This window comes from Balaenoptera musculus, chromosome 1 (genome assembly GCF_009873245.2).
Source record: "Balaenoptera musculus isolate JJ_BM4_2016_0621 chromosome 1, mBalMus1.pri.v3, whole genome shotgun sequence".
NCBI lineage: Eukaryota > Metazoa > Chordata > Mammalia > Artiodactyla > Balaenopteridae > Balaenoptera > Balaenoptera musculus.
Window position 1 is genome coordinate 117,564,629 of NC_045785.1, and position 21,328 is coordinate 117,585,956.

Here is a 21,328-nt window from a genome sequence, read left to right on the forward strand (position 1 = left end):
CAGAGATGGGCTTGCTTTGCACCATCTACCCTCACTCCTGCCTACACCCTTTTGTGACCAAAGCCCAGGCATGGCCCCCTTGGAGAACCTGCCAGCTGGCTTATGGCTAGTTATTCCACCCTCACAGAGGGGGCTGTTTCTTTTCCTCTGCATCCCCATTATCTTTCCTTCCTCTTTGGAAGATGAGCCTGGGCAAGGGAAGGGTCTAAAAATGTGGTCATCCCTGATTAGGGAGGAGGGAAAACAAGTCATAGATTAGAAAACCAGAGGAAGGGAATCTTAATGCTAATAATAACACCACCATACATTTACATAGCACTTGAAAGATTACCAGTACTTGGATTGCGGAGTCATTTTTTGGAAACTACCCAATATCTCTACCCATTCTTGTCCAGTCTGTGGGTTGAGATAGTATTTAACAGCCTTGCTCCTATAATGGCTGTTAGCAATCATTTTCAAAACAAAATATAGACCATGCACAAACTCTCGTATCCTCTCCAGACTAGGAACCGCTCTGCAGAGAGTCATGTGGTGTCATCCATTGTGACAGAAGCAGAACTGTAAGAAAGGTGAGAACGGCTGCGGCAACTAGGGATATACACAGAAGTTCTCCAGCTCCCTGCGGCTCAGTCGAGCAGGGTTCACAGCTTTGGATGCTCTCTTTCCCACCTGCAGAAGAAGAGGAGAACTTCAGACCCTCCCACTAAGAGATCCTTATAACAACCCTGTGGGCTGTGAATTATTATCCCGATTCACAATTCATAAGAAAAGGAAGCTCAGATGGCTAAGGCAAATAATTCAGGGTCAACTACTAGTAAGAAGTAAAGGAGGGGCTTGAATCCAGTTCTTCTGGCTCCATTTCTAGTGCTTTTTAACCACACCACCCCTCTTCGTGACCCACCTAGATTGCCTTGGCCCACATGGTGCCCTTTACAACCCTGGCCTGTCCAGCTGGCTTTAATGTAGGGCCGCAGCTCAAGTGCCAGAAATTCCAGCAGGCACCCATCTACCCTCTCCCTTGTGACCAGGGGCAACATCTTTATCAGGCCACAGGTGGAAGCTCAGGTGTTAACTGAGGTTGATGGGCAGGGTGCTCTCCATGCCTTAAATTCTCTGGGTATAAATGGGAAGTATAATTATACTACCTCATAGTATTCTGTGAGGATTAAATAAGATAGTTCACATGAAGTCACTGGCAGGCTAATATATATATATATATATATATATATATATATATATATATATATATATATATATATATATATATATATATATATATATATATATATATATATATATATATATATATATATACATATGCACTAAACCTCCAATAAACGTTGAGTCCCTACTTTCGATTCCCTAAATGGCCTAATGGGAATCAATTTGGCCACCGGGCTCGTTGGTCTCTTTTGTGCAGTGTCCATCCCAGCAGCAGCTGAAGATCACCTATGTCCTGGAATGATTCCCAATTACTTACTAATGGGAAAATCATTTAGATTCATTTATCCTCCCTTCTCTGCTCCCCGTTCCCCAACACACACATACCCGTGGAAGGGAGAGATGTCCAGTGTGTGGCACACAGCTGGGAAACTAGCCTGGGGATAGCCCTAATTTAAAACTCTATCTCCCGGAGGAGGGGCAAGATGGCGGAAGAGTAAGACGTGGAGATCACCTTCCTTCCCACAGATACAGTAGAAATACATCTACACGTGGAACTGCTCCTACAGAACACCCACTGAACGCTGGCAGAAGACGTCAGACCTCCCTAAAGCCTCTTTTTTTCTTTCTTTCTATTTTTTTCTCCCTTTTATTCTGAGCCGTGTGGATGAAAGGCTCTTGGTGCTCCAGCCAGGCATCAGGGCTGTGCCTCTGAGGTGGGAGAGCCAACTTCAGGACACTGGTCCACAAGAGACCTCCCAGCTCCACGTAATACCAAACGGCAAAAATCTCTCAGAGATCTCCATCTCAACATCAAGAACCAGCTTCACTCAACGACCAGCAAGCTACAGTGCTGGACACCCTATGCCAAACAACTAGCAAGACAGGAACACAGCCCCATCCATTAGCAGAGAGGCTGCCTAAAAACATAATAAGGCCACAGACACCCCAAAACACACCACCAGACGTGGACGTGCCCACCAGAAAGACAAGATCCAACCTCATCCACCAGAACACAGGCACTAGTCCCCTCCACCAGGAAGCCTACACAACCCACTGAACCAACCTCAGCCACTGGGGACAGATACCAAAAACAACGGGAACTACGAACCTGCAGCCTGTGAAAAGGAGACCCCAAACACAGTAAGATAAGCAAAATGAGAAGACAAAAAAACACACAGCAGGTGAAGGAGCAGGGTCAAAACACACCAGACCTAACAAATGAAGAGGAAATAGGCAGTCTACCTGAAAAAGAATTCAGAATAATGATAGTAAAGATGATCCAAAATCTTGGAAATAGAATAGACAAAATGCAAGAAACATTTAACAAGGATGTAGAAGAACTAAAGAGGAACCAAGCAATGATGAAAAACACAATAAATGAAATTAAAAATACTCTAGATGGGATCAATAGCAGAATAACTGAGGCAGAAGAATGGATAAGTGACCTGGAAGACAGAATGGTGGAATTCACTGCTGCGGAACAGAATAAAGAAAAAACAATGAAAAGAACTGAGGACAGTCTCAGAGACCTCTGGGACAACATTAAACGCACCAACATTCGAATTATAGGGGTCCCAGAAGAAGAAGAGAAAAAGAAAGGGACTGAGAAAATATTTGAAGAGATTATAGTTGAAAACTTCCCTAATATGGGAAAGGAAATAGTTAATCAAGTCCTGGAAGCACAGAGAGTCCCATACAGGATAAATCCAAGGAGAAACACGCCAAGACACATATTAATCAAACTATCAAAAATTAAATATAAAGAAAACATATTAAAAGCAGCAAGGGAAAACCAACAAATAACATACAAGGGAATCCCCACAAGGTTAACAGCTGATCTTTCAGCAGAAACTCTGCAAGCCAGAAGGGAGTGGCAGGATATACTTAAAGGCATGAAGGAGAAAAACCTACAACCAAGGTTACTCTACCCAGCAAGGATCTCATTCAGATTTGATGGAGAAATTAAAACCTTTACAGACAAGCAAAAGCTGAGAGAGTTCAGCACCACCAAACCAGCTTTACAACAAATGCTAAAGGAACTTCTCTAGGCAAGAAACACAAGAGAAGGAAAACACCTACAATAACAAACCCAAAATATTTAAGAAAATGGGAATAGGAACATACATATCGATAATTACCTTAAATGTAAATGGATTAAATGCTCCCACCAAAAGACACAGACTGGCTGAATGGATACAAAAACAAGACCCATATATATGCTGTCTACAAGAGACCCACTTCAGACCTAGAGACACTTACAGACTGAAAGTGAGGGGATGGAAAAAGATATTCCATGCAAATGGAAATCAAAAGAAAGCTGAAGTAGCAATTCTCATATCAGACAAAATAGACTTTAAAATAAAGACTATTACAAGAGACAAAGAAGGACACTATATAATGATCAAGGGATCGATCCAAGAGGAAGATATAACAATTGTAAATATTTATGCACCCAACATAGGAGCACCTCAATACATAAGGCAAATACTAACAGCCATAAAAGGGGAAATCGACAGTAACACAATCATAGTAGGGGACTTTAACACCCCACTTTCACCAATGGACAGATCATCCAAAATGAAAATAAATAAAGAAACACAAGCTTTAAATGATACATTAAACAAGATGGACTTAATTGATATTTATAGGACATTCCATCCAAAAACAACAGAATACACATTTTTCTCAAGTGCTCATGGAACATTCTCCAGGATAGATCATATCTTGGGACACAAATCAATCCTTGGTAAATTTAAGAAAATTGAAATTGTATCAAGTATCTTTTCTGACCACAATGCTATGAGACTAGATATCAATTACAGGGAAAAGATACCATACGACCCAGCAATCCCACTACTGGGCATATACCCTGAGAAAACCATAATTCAAAAAGAGTCATGTACCAAAATGTTCATTGCAGCTCTATTTACAATAGCCAGGACATGGAAGCAACCTAAGTGTCCATCATTGGATGAATGGATAAAGAAGATGTGGCACATATATAAAATGGAATATTACTCAGCCATAAAAAGAAATGAAATGGAGGTATTTGTAATGAGGTGGATGGAGTTAGAGCCTGTCATACAGAGTGAAGTAAGTCAGAAAGAGAAAAACAAATACAGTATGCTAACACATATATACGGAATCTAAGGGGAAAAAAAAAGGTCATGAAGAACCTAGTGGCAAGATGGGAATAAAGACACAGACCTACTAAAGAATGGACTTGAGGATATAGGGAGGGGGAGAGTTGAGATGTGACAGGGTGAGAGAGTGTCATGGACATATATACACTACCAAATGTAAAATAGATAGCTAGTGGGAAGCAGCCGCATAGCACAGGGAGATCAGCTCGGTGCTTTGTGACCACCTAGAGGGGTGGGATGGGGAGGGTGGGAGGGAGGGAGATGCGGGAGGGAGGAGATATGAGGATATATGTATATGTATAGCTGATTCACTTTGTTATAAAGCAGAAACTAACACACCATTGTGAAGCAATTATACTTCAATAAAGATGTTTAAAAAAAAAAAAAAAAAACTCTATCTCCCCAACAGGAGTCAAACTCCAAAATATGATATGATCTTGGGTTAGACCATCACTCTCCTTGAACCTGTTTCTTCATCTCTAAAATGAAGATTTGGATTAGAAGATCCCTAAAATCCCTACAGCCCTGAGACTCTATGGATGACTTTTCACACGTGTATGACTTCAGGGCTATGCTATGAGCACTAAACCCATTCAGAGGAGTTCCTTACCTCTTCATAGACAGTTTTATTGAAGGAAGTGTTGTGGTTCATCTTCTTGGATCCAGACTGGAAATTCAGAGGGTAAAGAGTGCTTAACTTCAAGTTAAGAAATGTCCCACTCCTAACTGATGTGAGAGGTCCCAAAGGAGGCTCAGGGCCCAGAAAGTCCCTGAAGTATCCCCAGCCAGAAGTGAATAGAATTTCCTACTCCGGGAGTAAACAATGGTGTTTACGGTTTCCAAAGAAGGCACAGTACATACTTGCCTATGCTATGGTATTTCTGAACCAAAAGAGTTTAGTATCCCACACCCACATACCCCTAAAATCCACACATACACACATTCCCAGCACACACACACACACACCCTTCAGACAAACCTAATACAAATACTGCCTCAAACTGTGTATCTTTTCAACACATAGCATACATACACACCTTAGTGTAAACAATTCTGGCACATACATAAGTACCAATCCTAGCACATACCCTGAACATGGTGAAACACTGGAGACAGTGCAGGAACTCAGAAGCACTTTCAGTAGTATACAGAGCCTTCATAACTTAATACAAAAGCATGTGATCATGGTGCCTGTGACCATCTATATGTCCATAAACTCTAGTGTATAATTTAAATATAAATACCTCTCATGGTAGAATCCAAGTTGATTTAATGACTTATTAGAAGGATGGTGAGTGAAAAGTCTAAAAAATCTTCCCAAACCTCTCCCCCATTTGACACAAACACAGGATCCCTGACACACATGAACTCAACACTTCCACAGTTTGGCAGATTCTAAACTTCCCATACTACCATGGTAAGGTTTTGGCTTCATACAGTGACTCCAGCCTTGGAATTAACATTCTTCCCACCCCCCCACCCCCCAAGGTGGAAATATGACCATGGGCACTAAGACGTCCCACTTCGTGGTCCCAGGCACATGTAACAGCTGTGAGCTCAGCTTGGAGCAGGATTCAAGGAGACCATGATGGGTTGCCTCGGTCTGGAGACCTCCACCAGCAGGTGACTGGCCAGAACCTTTGTCTGATTCTCTGAAAGTCAACACTGTTTCTCTCTAGGTCCAGTCTACTCCTCCAGTTCCAGGTTATATGCCCCTGCCTTGGAAATGACTCCAGTATCTCCCACCATAGCCTCAGTTGGTCTAATGAGGGCTCTGTGGTCCTTCTGCACAAAGCACCTCCTTTCTGTCTTTGACGGTCCTCCGCCTCCCACAGAAACTCCTATAGAATCCACGCTTCTCCTAATCTCAGAGCTGTCCTTTTTCTCCAGACAGAACCAGAAAGGCATGTCTAGTTGACCCATTAACATTTAAACACAGTCATTTAACACAAGCTACTCAGATACACACAGTGGAAGACAACTCACTCAGAAGTACACACACACACACACACACACACACACACACCCTCTGCAAACACATGCCTGCATATGCACAGGCAAAATACATTTGTGCATAAAGAACACCCTGTGGAGGAGACTTACCTTCCAGGAAGACTGTACTAATGAATACAATGTATTTGCATTATCTTGTGATGTGGAAGCAGAAGACTAAAGAAAAGAGAAATAAAACCATTTCAGAAGCAGAGATCCAACACAACCCTGGGGAGGCAGGCATCTATCTCTTCCATTCCTCCCCTTCAACCTTGCCCAGACAGCAGGTTTAAGTGTTAGTGAAAAGAATCCTGGACTAGTTGGGAGGTCAGACAACCTGAAAGCTAGTCCTGCTCTGTTATTAAAGATAGCTGCTATTTTTTGAGTGCTTACTCTGTATATGCATTCTCCCCTAACCCTTATAACACTCCTACAAAATAGGAATAATCATAATTTGCCCCATTCTACAGATGAGACTCCAAAAGGGTAAATAGCCCAAGTCAGACAGTGTGCTCACAGTAGAAGCGGGATCTAAACCTCAGACTCTCCAAGGTTCTTTCCTCAACACCTCAGTGCCTCCCTCTGACATCATGCCTTCCCTATCTGGACCTGAGCCAAGTGTCCTCAAAGGCAGGTAACCATCCTCTTTTTGAGATGCTCCAGAGGAGAAATCTCATTCTCACCATCATCTCAGTCTAAGAGGATTTCTTCCTTGCATTTATTTAAATTCCTCTTGTTGGAATTCAATGTGACTAAAGCCAGAAAACTGCCAGATATCAATGGCCCTTACGTCTCTCTTTGACCCATTATCAGTGAATCACGTTATCTTAAGGGGAGTAGGAGTAGGCAACACCCAGCTTGGGAATTCCAGAGTGGCTCTGAGGGGTCGGGCACCTTCCTTCCTCCTTTCCTCCTTCTCTTCCATTTCTCTCCTCTCTTCCTCTCCCCTCCATTGCCTTCCCTTCTCCTCTTCCCCTTCCTTTTCTCCTCTTCCCTCTTTTCTTGATCTTCCTCTGAAGCTTATCACCATTCCCCCGGAGTTTTCTTTGCCCTGCAGCCTAGCCACCAAGCTGAAGAGGTTGCTGCTTCAAGTCGTAATTCTTTAAAACATAAATAGGTAAAATAATGTCATTTTTATCAGACATTATCATTACTGGCCACCAGGGGGCAGTGTCTCCTTTGCGAGAGATGCCTCAGCAGTCTGGGTTATCAATACAGTCATTTTAGTAGTCAATATTACAGGCTCCTTCTCCAGTTTATGGGTGAATTTCTACAATCCCAGAATGTTAGAGATGAAGTAGGTAGAGGTGGAGTGAAGACTCGGAAACCATTTGTCTCAGCTTTGCCGCAACACAGCTATGTGGCCTTGAGCACGTTATTTAACCTCTGAGTTTGTTTCCTCATCCACAAAATGGGGTTTTTTTAATTTATTTATTTTTGGCTTTGTTGGGTCTTTGTTGCTGCGCACGGGCTTTCTCTAGTTGTGGTGAGCAGGAGCTACTCTTCATTGTGGTGCACGGACTTCTCATTGCAGTGGCTTCTCTTGTTGTGGAGCATGGGTTCTAGGCACACTGGCTTCAGTAGTTGTGGCATGTAGGCTCAGTAGTTGTGGCTCGTGGGCTCTAGAGCGCAGGCTCAGTAGTTGTGGCGCATGGGCTTAGTTGCTCCGCGGCATGTGGGATCTTCCTGGACCAGGGCTTGAACCTGTGTCCCCTGCATGGGCAGGCAGATTCGTAACCACTGCGCCACCAGGGAAGTCCCCGAAATGGGGTTTTTATTAGACCTACTTCATGAGGTTGTTTTGTGACATTCAATAATAAAATAGACATGTTACGTGCTTAATAAATGCTATTGTTAAGTCATAATTAGATAAAAGAGAACAACACAGATGCATTCTCTCCTGAAAACAGGTATAATCAGGGCAGGAATAAAAAGTACAAGGCCCCCAAGTATCGGAAGCAACAGGGAGGGAAAACAGAAGTTGAGTCCCCTGACAAGTTTCCTCCTCCCACTGACTTTATCTGGACCACACTTGCTACCAGGCATGGAAGAGAAAAGAATGTCTGCATCAGACTTTCCAGCTCTGTTCAGCTGTCGAGACATTCCAGAATCACACTCATCTTTACAAACAACTTAATGCAGCTGAGGCCAAACTGTCTTCCGGACTCCAGGAGCGCCAAGGTCTTACTCTGCCATTCAAGGGTGTGAGTGTCTAGGGGGCATTAGCAAGCCCCATGGACAGGTACAGAATGGATTCGAGAAACCAGAGTGGTACCTGGGACTGGATCATGGAGTAGATGGTGCACCCTTCTCCAGGGGAATTCTGCTCCTGCACAAGAGATAGTAAAAGGACATATGGTAACGTGAGCAGACAGCTGTGTCTGTCTGAATTTGGATCGAGTGGGGGAGGAACAGCATAAGAAGAGGCGCTCCCAGGAACCTGGGAGGGAGGTGGTCTTTGAGCATCTCAGGATAGGGAGAGACAGTAGGAGCGACTCACCGTGCAGCAGTTAGTGTCAGAAGTGGGGAACCTCCCAAGTGTGAAAGAATTGCATCGAGTGACCCTGCCCAAAGGGTCTCCTGTCACTTGCTTTACTTTGGTAACTTAGAAACTTGCCTTTGCTGACTTTCTGACTAAATTTGCCACGTAACTACTGATAATGGGCAGAGCTTTGGGTGGGGCTCTAATCTGAGCCTTACCTATAAAGGACACAAATTCAGGGACTCTAAATGTTCTAAAGCCCCCTCTCTAGATCCAGCCTTGGTGGCCAGCTTGCCTTTGGCCTCAAGCCAGCCTCTGAGCAGCTGTGGTGCTGGGTGGAGCCCTGGACCAAGGCCAAAGGCAGGGAGCACACACCCTTCCTGCTTCTCTCTTCAGTCCTGTCCCACGGGAGACTGGGGCTGGAGGCATTTCATGCTGCTCGACCCCGAACACAGACTGCCAGGCTAGGCTCTGGGGGAGAGCCCATGGAGACCATTAGAGTCCATTAGACAAGGAAGAAGCTGAACTCCCCAGAAGCAGGAAGACGCTAAGAGGAGCAGAAAAACATCAGCCGTGCTTGGAGGCTGGAGTCGCTGGCATCTGGCAAGAAACAGGAGTTTGTGCTTTTCTCTTCTGCCCAGACCTGAGTGAAGTGTCTCCAGAAAGGTCAAAGCTGGGACCCAAAGTGAGACCACGTGAAGCTTAAGATTTAGACCTTCAAGCAGAACCTTGGGGACAGAAGGGACAGGCCATGGAGAGACGTGGCCACGGAGGGAGGAAGCCCTGAGTCAGATGCAGAGTAACAGACCTGAATCCCCAAGAGGTCTCTCTTATTCTGAGTAGTTATTTTCCTTTGTCTTCTCCTCCGTTTACTTAATCTGAAGTCACCTTCATTTTGTTGGGGAAGAAAGGCTATTTTTATTGAGCATTTGGGCATCCGTGGCTGTAGGAAGATGCACTTGCTCTCAGGAATTTGTACCAGCATCCAGTAATGATGGGAGAAACAAAGTCTCCTTTTGTTTTTCATGCCCCAATATTCCATGGGTGGGGCAAGGAAACAGGCCAGGGGAGCCACACTGATTCCTAATTCCCACTGAGCCCTGACATTTGGGAAGCTGCTTCTCTGTTCTATGAGGTCTCACAGGGCCTCACACCTGTGACAAGGGAGAGTCCCACTGTTGTGACTTCCTGCCTCGCCTCCGCAGGTGGAACACCAGGAATGGGGGTGGGAAGAGGGCCCTTCCTCCCCACGCCCATCACCCTTCCCACCTGGCAGTTCAGCTGGGCACTGCCTTTCCCTGAGGCCTGTCACACATCCTGCCCTGCTCAGGGGCAGAGCAGCAGAAGGGCCCCTGCAGCCCCCTGCAGTTTCCTCCTCTTCAACACCCCTGGATGGCAGGCAGAGTTGGCCACTAGATGCAGACACTGACCGGCCAGAGAGGTTCGCAGAGGAACTAACCTTTGTGCTAACCTGGATACTCTCTCTAGCGCCTCAGCCAGACTCGGGCCTCTTCCTCCCAAAGCATTGTGAGCACAGACCACTGAGCCAGCTGTGAAACAGCTGTGCTTTGGCTGCCCAGGCTGGCCTCCTTCCCAGCCTGGGCAACGATCAAGGGACCCACAAAAGTAAACTCGGACTTGCAGGGATCCGAGACTTTGTGGTCAGACACAAAAATACAAGAAGGTTGGACTCTTCATGGGGCTGAGCCTGGCTGGTAAGACAGGACAGAAATGAGGACACCAGGGAGCCATCCCTTCCCAACAGGTGTGATTCTGCACCAAGATGCCCCTTCTGCCTCCTTCATTTTTTCTGCACCCCGCCCCCTTGTTTTCCTCTTTCCCTCCATGGCCAGAGCTAGGAGGCTGACGGAGAAAAGATAGATGGGGAGGACTGAGGACAATTGTCTGGTCCTCTTTGTCCCCCTGCTCTGAATGGTCATCCTCCCAGGAGCATCTCCCAGACTAGTTGAGACAAACCACAGCCCCTAGGGTGCCATACTTGATTTCTCCTGGTTTGCACGTTGTTGACATCTTCATAGATCGTCAGAAATTCCTCTGGTCTGGTCTCTGTGAGAGGAAAGCAAAGAAGCAAAGAAAAGAGCTGCAGAGACCTCCAGAGGGCGTCCTGTCCAGGCTTCTGCTACTGGCGGTCCTCCCTCCATCCCAGATGACCGAGACCTTGAGAAAAGTTCTAGAAAGGAGGCAGATTAGTGCTCTCCCTAGGATACCCGAAATGCACAGTGGCAGCAACTTGCCCTGACATACCTATTCCGTCAGGCCAGGCAGAGTGCAGGTAAATCTGCACATTGGGGATCAGACTGTAAACATCCAGCAGCCACTGCAGAAGGCGTGAACTGGGAGAGAGGGCCCAGCAGCCACTGCTTCCCCTCCCCCAAGCACACACACACATACCTCAATGCCCCCAAGGAAAAGCAGGTACTGTGCTCCCAGGTGCATGCCACTGGGGATGTCAAATCAGGCAACACACCTCCTAGGGACCCTCCACTTACGTGACTGCTTCCTCTTCCACCTCCGCACACAGAAGCAGGTGAGGGTGCCCAGGAACAATGCCGTTAGGAGAATCACGATGCTCACCAAAATGGACAGAAAGATGAAACCTGAGGGATATGGAAGGCACCAGGCCTGAGTGCTAAGCCCTCTCTGTTCTCCCTTCCCACCTGTCTGCTGCAGGGACTGTCTCAAAACCCACACTCCTCTCTCAAATGGCTGGTCTCCACGCACCCTGTGAATTCACCATCAAAGTCATCTCTCTTCTCAATTGGGTGACCTCCCCTGAGTGATGCTAAGAGTATGGGTATTAGTATCTCAGAGGCCAGGCTCGATTCTAATTCTATAAGCTCTGTGCCCTTGGGCAACTTCCTTAATTAAACTCTCTGAGCCTCTGTTTTGTCGCTTACAGAAAGGAGATAATGTTATCTACACATGGGGGTTAATTACGGGGTCTAATATATGTAAAACATCTGGCACAGCAAATGTTAATCCATTCACTCTTTTGTTTTTAACTCAACAAACATTTGTCGCACACCTACTATGTGCCAGGCAAGTCTTCCATTTCACCTTCTGCTATTCTTGCTTTCACTGCTCTTCTTCATTCAAACTTTAACATTTGTGTCACACGTGTAGCCTGTTATATAACCCAGCCAACATGGGGAGAAGGGAAATGAATTAAAGTTCCAGAGGCCAGCTGACTAGGCTCTTTACAAACATCATCTCATTTAACCTTAACAGCAATCCTGTGAGGTACTTATTATTAACATCCCCATTTTACCGAAAAGAAAAATTGAGGCTCAGAGAGGTAATGCATCAGCCTGAGTTCACAGAGCTAGTGAATGATGAAGCCATGGCTGGCATGAACCAAACTCCAGTGTCCTTGTCACCCCACATTACTTCAGCTTGTTTTGTTTCTTTTTTGCCCATGAATGCTTAGTTTGTTGCCCCATTTGATTATAAGTTCCTTAAGTATGGGAACTGTGGGTTGTTTTTTCCTGTCATGCCCATGCTGATGGCACAGTAATTCTTTGTTTATCTAATCAATAGTGGTGTCAACTTAACTCGGGGTAACTCTTAGGATGAGCATAAGCAAAAAAAAACCAAGAACTCTTCTAGGTACCCCCAAGATCATCCTGATGACCCTATGACCCAGAGCACTGTGTACAGCATAGTTACCTCTTGGGGAACTATATGGTTTGGGGGAGTTGTCACTCAGGAGGAGAAAGTAGATCTCCATCAGTCTCTCAGAGAAAGAAAGTAACCATCAGCATCATGGCAGGGCTGCGACTCACCAAACAACTAAGCATTCCCTACATGAAGGAGAAATGCGCATCTCCCAGAAGGAGATTCTTTATTGGGATAAAATCCTTCCCAGACAAAGACAGCCCTGGCTTTATGGAAACTGTGTGCCTAGAGGCCAGGACCTCCCTGGGGAAGGACTGCAAAGCCCTGGGGGAGGCAGCCAAGGGATCTCAGATCCAAGTCTCCTTTGCACATGAGCCTGGCTGTGGGGTCCCACACCTTCAGCCCCTGTTACAGCGCAAAGTGCTCCACTTACTCGGGTGGGCATTCAGACAGCCCTGTGTGAGTTGGAGGGTGTGGTTTGCCCAGCTGACAGGGTTGCTGACATTGCAGGTGTATGTGTGCAAACCACTGACATCAATCTGCTCCTCCAGTTTGGTGAGGTTCCTGGGTGTCTGAATCAGCTCAGTCCCTTTATACCAAGCATAGCTCACATCACCACCTCTGGAGACTGAGCAGGACAGGGTCACTTGGCACATCCCCCTGTCCAGGACCTTCCACCTCTCCACCAGCTGGGGCTTCTCAACACGATCTGGAAGCAGAGATTCTGATCAGAAAGGTGCTGGAAATACAAGCCCTGCAGGAGTCAGAGGTGCAGCATGAGCTGTCCTGAGGACTCACCAAATACGGAAACCTGGAACTTATGTCTCCAAACCTTCCCAGTGTCTTCAGTGACCTCCAGGAAGTAGAGGCCACTGTCCTGCTGCTGAACTGCCATGATGAGAAGAGTTAAGTTTTCGCTTATAAAGCTGAGTCTATTGTTGAAATGATTTGGAGTCCAGTTCAAACTCTTCCCTACATCGCTCCGGCTGGAAACATTCTTCCAAGAGTGTATCAAAAAACAGCTTGAATTTGAGTATGGCTGCATCTTCCATTTAACAGAGTAGGTCCTTATCTGTATGCTGGGGGGCCGTAACCAGACAGACTCTCCCGAGATTCCAACCACATGATCAGCAGAACCTAGGGATTATAGGAAAGAGAACCCAGGCTGGAGGTGGAAAGAAGAGATTCAAGCCTGAACATTGTGTGTTGTTGGATGTGACCTTCCTTAAACCAAGAGGATGGAAATGCATATGAGGAGCCCAAAGTCTAAGAGAACCTGAAAGTGTATCTCCCTTATCTGCCTCCCCTCCCTCCATGCTCTGTGCCCGAGTCTGAAGGGCCCACAAACCAGTAATAATAGCTAAAATCTCCTGAGTTCTTATTATGGGACAGACAGGTTTTAAACACTTTACATATTTTTACTATTTCATTTTACAATGACCCTAAAAGAGTCTTATCCCCATTTTACAGGTTAGGAAACTGAGTTAGAAAGAACTTAAAAGTAATTGGCCCAAGTTACACAGTGAGAAAGATGAGCTTAAAATCCGGTCAATTTGGCTTTAGAGGACGAATTCTTAACCACCACAATGTTATAAATATCATATATGATGTCACTCCTTCCCTGCAGTGCTGAGGCAACCAACAGTGGCCATCAGTGACTGCTGGAAATTCTTAATGGCCAGACCTAATAAGACTAACCCTCCAAGTTGAACTAATGGCTCCCTCCTCCGTCCTCCGTCCTCATAGAACTAGATTCGTAATCCTTTCTTGTAGCACTTTGCACATAGGATTGTGGTCTTTATTCATTAGTGTTTGCCAATTTTTTAGTTACTAGAAAGTATCCACAGGATCGCTCCATAGAAAACAAATAGAGAAAAATAAAACTATATTGCCAAGGCATATCCTAGCACATCCCTCTCTAAGGACCAAGATGGGGGTTAATGACCGTGACAATGTGCAATAGAGCTGCTTGTCATTGCCTACCCTAGAGTACCCCAGTGCAATCAATGAAAACAAGTGGAAATCCCTGTGGCCATTTTTGGCAGGGAAGCTATGTGCCATGGCCCAGTGGATGCTGGAGATAAAAAGGTCTATCTGGGCGGGTTGAAAAGGGTCAGGGAGACTTTGGAGGAGAGAATAGAAGAAGGAGATAGTTATACAAACAGATCTGTTAAAATGGAGGACATTGAGAAGAGAGTGATGGAGAGAGATCTTTAGATGTCCACATGCATTATAAATACCCTCACTCCTAACCATACCTTCATGTCAGCATTTTCTCAAGAGACTAAGTAAATAATTAAAGGACTCGTAATTACTATCTGGTTAATATAATATGTTCCTCTGGTTTGACACTCCTAAGAGTAAAACACATGAGGTTCATATTCATATTCCCATGATTTGAACTGGCTGTGCTCATTACCAAGCCAAAAGCAGAGACTGTGATATACATCTCTGTGACTTTGACTCTTGAGGTCCTAGCACTGCCTAAAGATGTTGAGAACAAAGGTGAACAGAAAAATAATTACTAAACCTACAAAAACGACATGAACTGTCATCACCAATTATTCAGTCTTTACTGAGTCCCCACTGTAATGAGGACCCTGAAAAGGCAGGACCTCTTCATGTATAAGATATGGTTCCTGACTCCAGAGAATTTGTGATCTGGAAATAGAACATGCTTTCATCCCACAGCATACACTTAAAGGTTGAGATACATAATCATCTAAAGAATTCTAATTCTGATAATGGAAGACCAGATTAAGACATGCTAACCAATGTTCCTACTGAGAATAACTAGAAAAAACGGGCAAAGTATAAAAGCATGTTGTTAATGGCATCAGAGAGCTAATAAAGCAGTATAAAGTTATAGGGCCAAGATCTGGAAGAAGGCAACTCAGAGAGGTGGAACCTGAATTTTTGACTGTTGCTCCTTGGAGACATCTTCTGAGTCCATAAAAAGCAGCTGAAATGCTGAGAAGCTAAGCAGAGTTTACAATAAGCTTAAGGAACTAAGAGAACATGGAGTTCAGGAACCTCTTGATAGGAAGTGGGTATACCTAAAATCCAGCAGATTTGGGGTTGGTACCATAAAGGTCTACACACTAAGAGTGAGGGTGAACAAGAAATAGGCCAGGAACTTCCCTGGTGGCACAGTGGTTAAGAATCTGCCTGCCAATGCAGGGGACACGGGTTCAAGCCCTCATCCTGGAAGATCCCACATGCTGCAGAGCAACTAAGCCTGTGCGCCACAACTACTGAGCCTTCATGCCACAACTACTAAAGCCTGCTCACCCTAGAGCCCTTGCTCCGCAACAAGAGAAGCCATCGCGATGAGAAGCCCACACACCTCAACAAAGAGTAACCCCCGCTCGCCACAACTAGAGAAAGCCCACGTGCAGCAACAAAGACCCAACACAGCCAAAAATAAATTAATTAATTTATTTATTTATTAAAAAAAAAGAATCTGCCTGCCAATGCAGGGGACACCGGTTCGATCCCTGGTCCATGAAGATCCCACATGTCATGGAGCAACTAAGCCCTTGTGCCACAACTACTGAGCCTGCACTCTAGAGCCTGCAAGCCACAACTAGTGAGCCTGCGCTCTACAACTACTGAAGCCCATGCACCTAGAGCCTATGTTCCACAACCAGAGAGGCCACCGCAATGAGAAGCCCATGCATCCCAATGAAGAGTAGCCTGCAGCTCGCCTTAATTAGAGAAAGCCCAGGTACAGCAACAAAGACCCAATGCAGCCAAAAAGTTAATAAGAAAGAAAAGAAATAGGCCAGCTCTCACAGAGATTGAAGCCCAGTTTTGAATAATTTCAACCCTGAATTGGATTAACATTATCTAATATCTCTAGTATTTCTAATCTGACTACTAGAGGCAAATATAAATTATTCCTGGAGGAAAATAACAAAAACCAGCGCATTAAACTATTTCTAAAATTTTTCATACAACAATGTCCAAAATGAAATAAAAAAATAAACAGGCATAAGAAGAGGAAACATGTCCAAAAACCAAAAGAAAAAATAGAAATAAATCCAAGGGACATCTAGATAATAGTGTTATCAGCCATAAACTTTAAAGTAATTTTGTTTAACATGTTCAAGGAAATAAAATATGTTTGAGAATTACAGCAGAGAACTAGTGTGATAGAAAGCAAAATGGCCATGCTCCCTGAAATGCGACTTTGCAGCTCCTTCCATCATCAAGAGATAGAGTTCACTTTCCCATCTCTTGTAACTGGGCTGGCTTTCTGAACAGAATGCAGTAAAAATGTTGTTGTGCCAGTTCTAAGCCTAGATCTGAAGAGGCCTTGCACATGCCTCTTGGAATGTGCCTCTACGTGTTCTCTTGGCATGTTGTCTAGCTGACATATAAACAAGACTCAGATAGCCTCCTGGAGGATGAGAGATCACATGCAGCAAGTTGAGGCCTTCTTAGATCAGCCGTCCCCAGTCAATCTGGCAGCCTACCATATATGCATAATGGTGCAAGTTGAAATGAAAATAATGACCCAGCTGAGCCCAGCCCAAACTGCCAACTAGCAGAATCATTGACTAAATAAGTGGTTGTTGTTTTAAACTACTAAGTTTAGAGGTGCTTCATTATACAGCAATAGTTACCTGAAAAAATGAATTTTTTGAGAACCAAATGAAAATTGTGGGAATAAAATATAAAATAACTGAAAAATGAACTCAACTGAGAACTTTTCTGACCACAAAAATCTGAAACTAGAAATCAACCACAGGAAGAAAAAACAGGAAAAGAACATATGGAGACTAAACAACATGCTCTTAAAAAACCAATGGGTCAAAAATGAAATCAAAGAAGAAATCAGAAAATACCTGTAGACAAACAAAAATGAAAGCACAACCTTACAAAATCTATGAGATGTAGCAAAAGCAGTTCTAAGAGAGTTCATAGCAATACAGGCCTGCCTCAAAAAACAAGAAAAATCTTAAACAAACAACCTAAACTACCACCTAAAAGAATTATAGAAGAACAAACAAAACCCAAAGTCAACATAAGGAAGAAAATAATGAAGATCAGCAAGGAAATAAATAAAATAGAGACCAAAAAAACAATAGAAAAGGTCAATAAGTCCAAGAACTAATTTTTTGAAAAGGTAAACAAAATCAACAAACCTCTAGCCAGGATCACCAAGAAGAAAAGAGAGAGGACCCAAATAAACAAAATAAGAAAAGAAAGAGGAAAATTTTAACCACGGATACCACAAAAATACAAAAAAATTATGAGAATACTAATAGTTATATGCAAACAAATTGGACAACCTGGAAGAAATGAACAAGTTTGTAGAAACATACAGCTTGCCAAAACTGAGTCAAGAAGAAACAGATCATTTAAACAGACTGATCACTAGAAGTGAAATACAATCTGTAATTTAAAAACAAAACAAAGCAAAACTCTCTGCAAACAAAAATACAAGACTGAACAGCTTCACTGAGGAATTCTGCCAAACATACCAAGAAGAACTTACACCTATCCTTCTCAAACTATTCCAAAAAATTTAAGAAGAGAGAACACTTCCAAATTCATTCTATGAAGGCATCATCATCCTGATACCAAAACCAGACAAAGACACCACAAAAAAAGAAAATTACAGGCGAATATCTTTAATGAACATAGATGCAAAAATCCTTAACAAAATATTAACAAACTGAGTCCAACATTACATAAAAGGGATCATACACCATGGTCAAGCTGATTTCATTCCAGGGTCACAAGGATGGTTCAACATACATAAATCAATCAATGTGATACACCACATTCAAAAGAGAAAGACAAAACCACATGATTATCTCAACAGACACAGGAAAAGCATTTGACAAAATTCAACATCCATTCATGATTTTAAGAAAAGCTCTTACGAAAGTGGGTATAGAGGGAACATATCTCAACATAATTAAAGCCATTTATCACAAACCCACAACCAATATAATACTCAATGGTGAAAAGCTGAAATCCTTCCTGTTAAAATTTGGAACAGGACAAGGATGTCTACTCTCACCACTTCTATTCAACATAGTATTGGAAATCCTAGCCACAGCAATCAGACAAAAAAAAAGAAATAAGAGTTATCCAAATTGGAAGGGACGAGGTAAAATTCTCATTATATGCAGATGACATAATATTATATATAGAAAGCCCTAAAGACTCCACACAAAAACAACTAGAACTGATAGATAAATTCAGCAAGGTAGCAGGATACAGGATTAACATACAGAAATCAGTTACAATTCTTTACACTAATAATGAAATATCAAAAAGGGAATGTAAAAAAACCATACCTTTTAAAATCACACCAAAAAAAAAAAATAAAATACTTAGGATTAAACCTGACCAAGGAGGTGAAAGACTTATATGCTGAGAACTATAATACATTAATAAAGGAAATTAAAGATGATTCAAAGAAATGGAAAGATATCCCATACTCTTGGATTGGAGGAATTAATATTGTTAAAATGGCAATACTACTCAAAACAATCTACAGATTTAATGCAATCCGTACCAAAATAACCATGACATTTTTCACAGGACTGGAACAAATAATTCTAAATTTTATATGGAATCATAAAAGACCCAGAATTGCCAAAGCAATACAAAGGAAAGAGAACAAAGCAGGAGGCATAACCCTCCCACACTTCAGATAATACTACAAAGCTACAATAGTCAAAACAGTGTGGTATTGGCACAAAAACAGACATACGGATCAATGGAACAGAATAGACAGCCCAGAAATAAACCCGCACACCTACAGTCAATTAATCATCAACAAAGGAAGCAAGAATATAAAATGGGAAAAAGATAGTCTCTTCAGCAAGTGGTGCTGGGAATGTTGGACAACTACATGTAAATCAATAAAGTTAGAGCACACCCTCACACCATGCACATTGGAGTAGTCTCCACCCAGATGGGGAGTAGTGGTTTGGGGAAGGAAAGTCAGGCTCCGCCTTTTACCTGAGCCTCCTCTACCACATGGATTGACTCTTTCTTTAACAAATGATTTCTCTGTAGCAGGCAATGATGTTTGATAGCATTTTAACCACAGTAGAACTTCTTTCAAAATTGGAGTCAATCCTTTCAAGCCCTGCTGCTGCTTCATCAACTAAGTTTATGTAATATTCTGAATCTTTTGTTGTCATTTTAACAATTGATTAACTTCACCATCTTATATGGGTGCAGTTTGTGGCACCCCAAAATAATTGCAATAGTGACATCAAAGATCACTGATCACAGACCATCATAACAAATATAATAATAATGAAAAAGTTTGAAATATTGAGAGAATTACCAAAATGTGACAAAGAGACACGAAGTGAGCAAATGCTGTTGGAAAAATGGAGCTAATAGACTTGTGTGACACAGTGTTGACACAAACCTTCAATTTGTAAAAAACTCAGTATCTGCAAAGTTCAATAAAGTGAGGCTCAGTAAAATGAGGTATGCCTGTCTATAAAGAATTCCTAAAAATCAGTAAGAAATAAACTGACAACCCAAAAAAAAAAAAAGGCAGAAGACTGGCACAGGCACTTGACAAATAAATGATACCCAATTAACAAACAAGCAGCAAAAAGGTCCCCAACATTGCTGGATATCAGAAAACAATGAGACTCTACTATATCCCCACCAAAATGGCTAACATTTAAAAGACCGAAAATTCCAAGTGTTGACAGGGATGAGGCACAACTGAGACTCTGATTCATTGCTAATGGAAGTGTAAATTGGTGCAGCCACTTTGGAAAACTGACAATATCTTTTAAAACTAAAGTTACATATGCCCTATGACCCAGGAGAATTTGTACATACTCAAGAAAACATATACAAGAACGTTCATAATGGCTTTATTCATAATAATTCAAAATGCAAAACAACCCAAATATCAGTCATCATTAGATGAATAAATAAATCATGTTATATTCATATAATGGAATGTTACACAGCAATGAAAAAGAATAAACTGGGACTTCCCTGATGGCGCAGTGGTTAAGAATCCGCCTGCCAATGCAGGGGACATGGGTTTGATCCGTGGTCTGGGAAGATCCCACATGCTGTGGAGTAACTAAGCCCATGTGCCACAACTATGGAGTCTGTGCTCTAGAGCCCACGAGCCACAACTACTGAGCCCACATGCCACAACTACTGAAGCCTGCATGCCTAGAGTTGGTGCTCCGCAACAAGAGAAGCCACCGCAATGAGAAGCCCGTGCACCGCAATGAAGAGCAGCCCCCGCTCGCCCAACTAGAGAAAGCCCGCATGCAGCAATGAAGACCCAATGCAGCCAAAAATAAATTAATTAATTTTTTAAAAAAAGAAGAATAAACTACTTCTACAAGCAAAAATGTGGATGGATCTTATCGACGTGGTTATTAATAAAGGAGCCAGACACCAAAAAGTATATAGTGAAAGACTCTACTTATATGAAATTCAAAATCCGAAAAAACACAAATCTATGGTAAGAGGTTAGAATATTGGTTAACTCTGAGGAGATTATCAAGTTGGAGGTGACACAAAGAAGACTATTGGGGTGCTAGAAATGTTTTACATCTTGAGATGGGTGGTGGTTACATGTACATACATATATAAAGTTTCATCAAGCTATTCACTTAAACTTTTTGTACATTACTGTAAGTTATATCTTGATAAAAATACAAAATGTAAAAAAGGAGTAATTACTACCTCTCAGAGAGCTCTTCTGATCATTAAACTAAGTAAAATGTACTTTGATAAGAGCAAAGTAAGATGTTGCCACTGTGGAAACATTACCACAGCCAAGAGTGGAAAAACAGGAGATTTCTGCACTCACCTTTTGGAGAAATATTAGAAAAGTCTTCCTGATACTTACCCAAATGACAACCAGAAATCAGTGGATCAGAAATTCTCACAG

General features: G+C 42.9%; 1 protein-coding gene across 1 annotated transcript in view; it reads right to left on the minus strand.

Annotated features, from left to right (window-relative positions):
• Nucleotides 1-408: 408 nt before the first annotated feature.
• Nucleotides 409-21,328, minus strand: part of CD244 (CD244 molecule) — a 31,627-nt gene continuing 10,707 nt past the window's right edge. Inside the window, exons 2-9 of the mRNA XM_036823356.1 lie at nucleotides 13,216-13,554; nucleotides 12,851-13,141; nucleotides 11,288-11,399; nucleotides 10,781-10,841; nucleotides 8,575-8,628; nucleotides 6,411-6,476; nucleotides 4,918-4,974; nucleotides 409-669 (exon numbers count right to left, since the gene is read on the minus strand). Of these exons, the coding sequence (XP_036679251.1) occupies nucleotides 589-669; nucleotides 4,918-4,974; nucleotides 6,411-6,476; nucleotides 8,575-8,628; nucleotides 10,781-10,841; nucleotides 11,288-11,399; nucleotides 12,851-13,141; nucleotides 13,216-13,554 (1,061 nt within the window). The 3' untranslated portion in view covers nucleotides 409-588. The remainder of the gene's footprint in view (nucleotides 670-4,917; nucleotides 4,975-6,410; nucleotides 6,477-8,574; nucleotides 8,629-10,780; nucleotides 10,842-11,287; nucleotides 11,400-12,850; nucleotides 13,142-13,215; nucleotides 13,555-21,328) is intronic.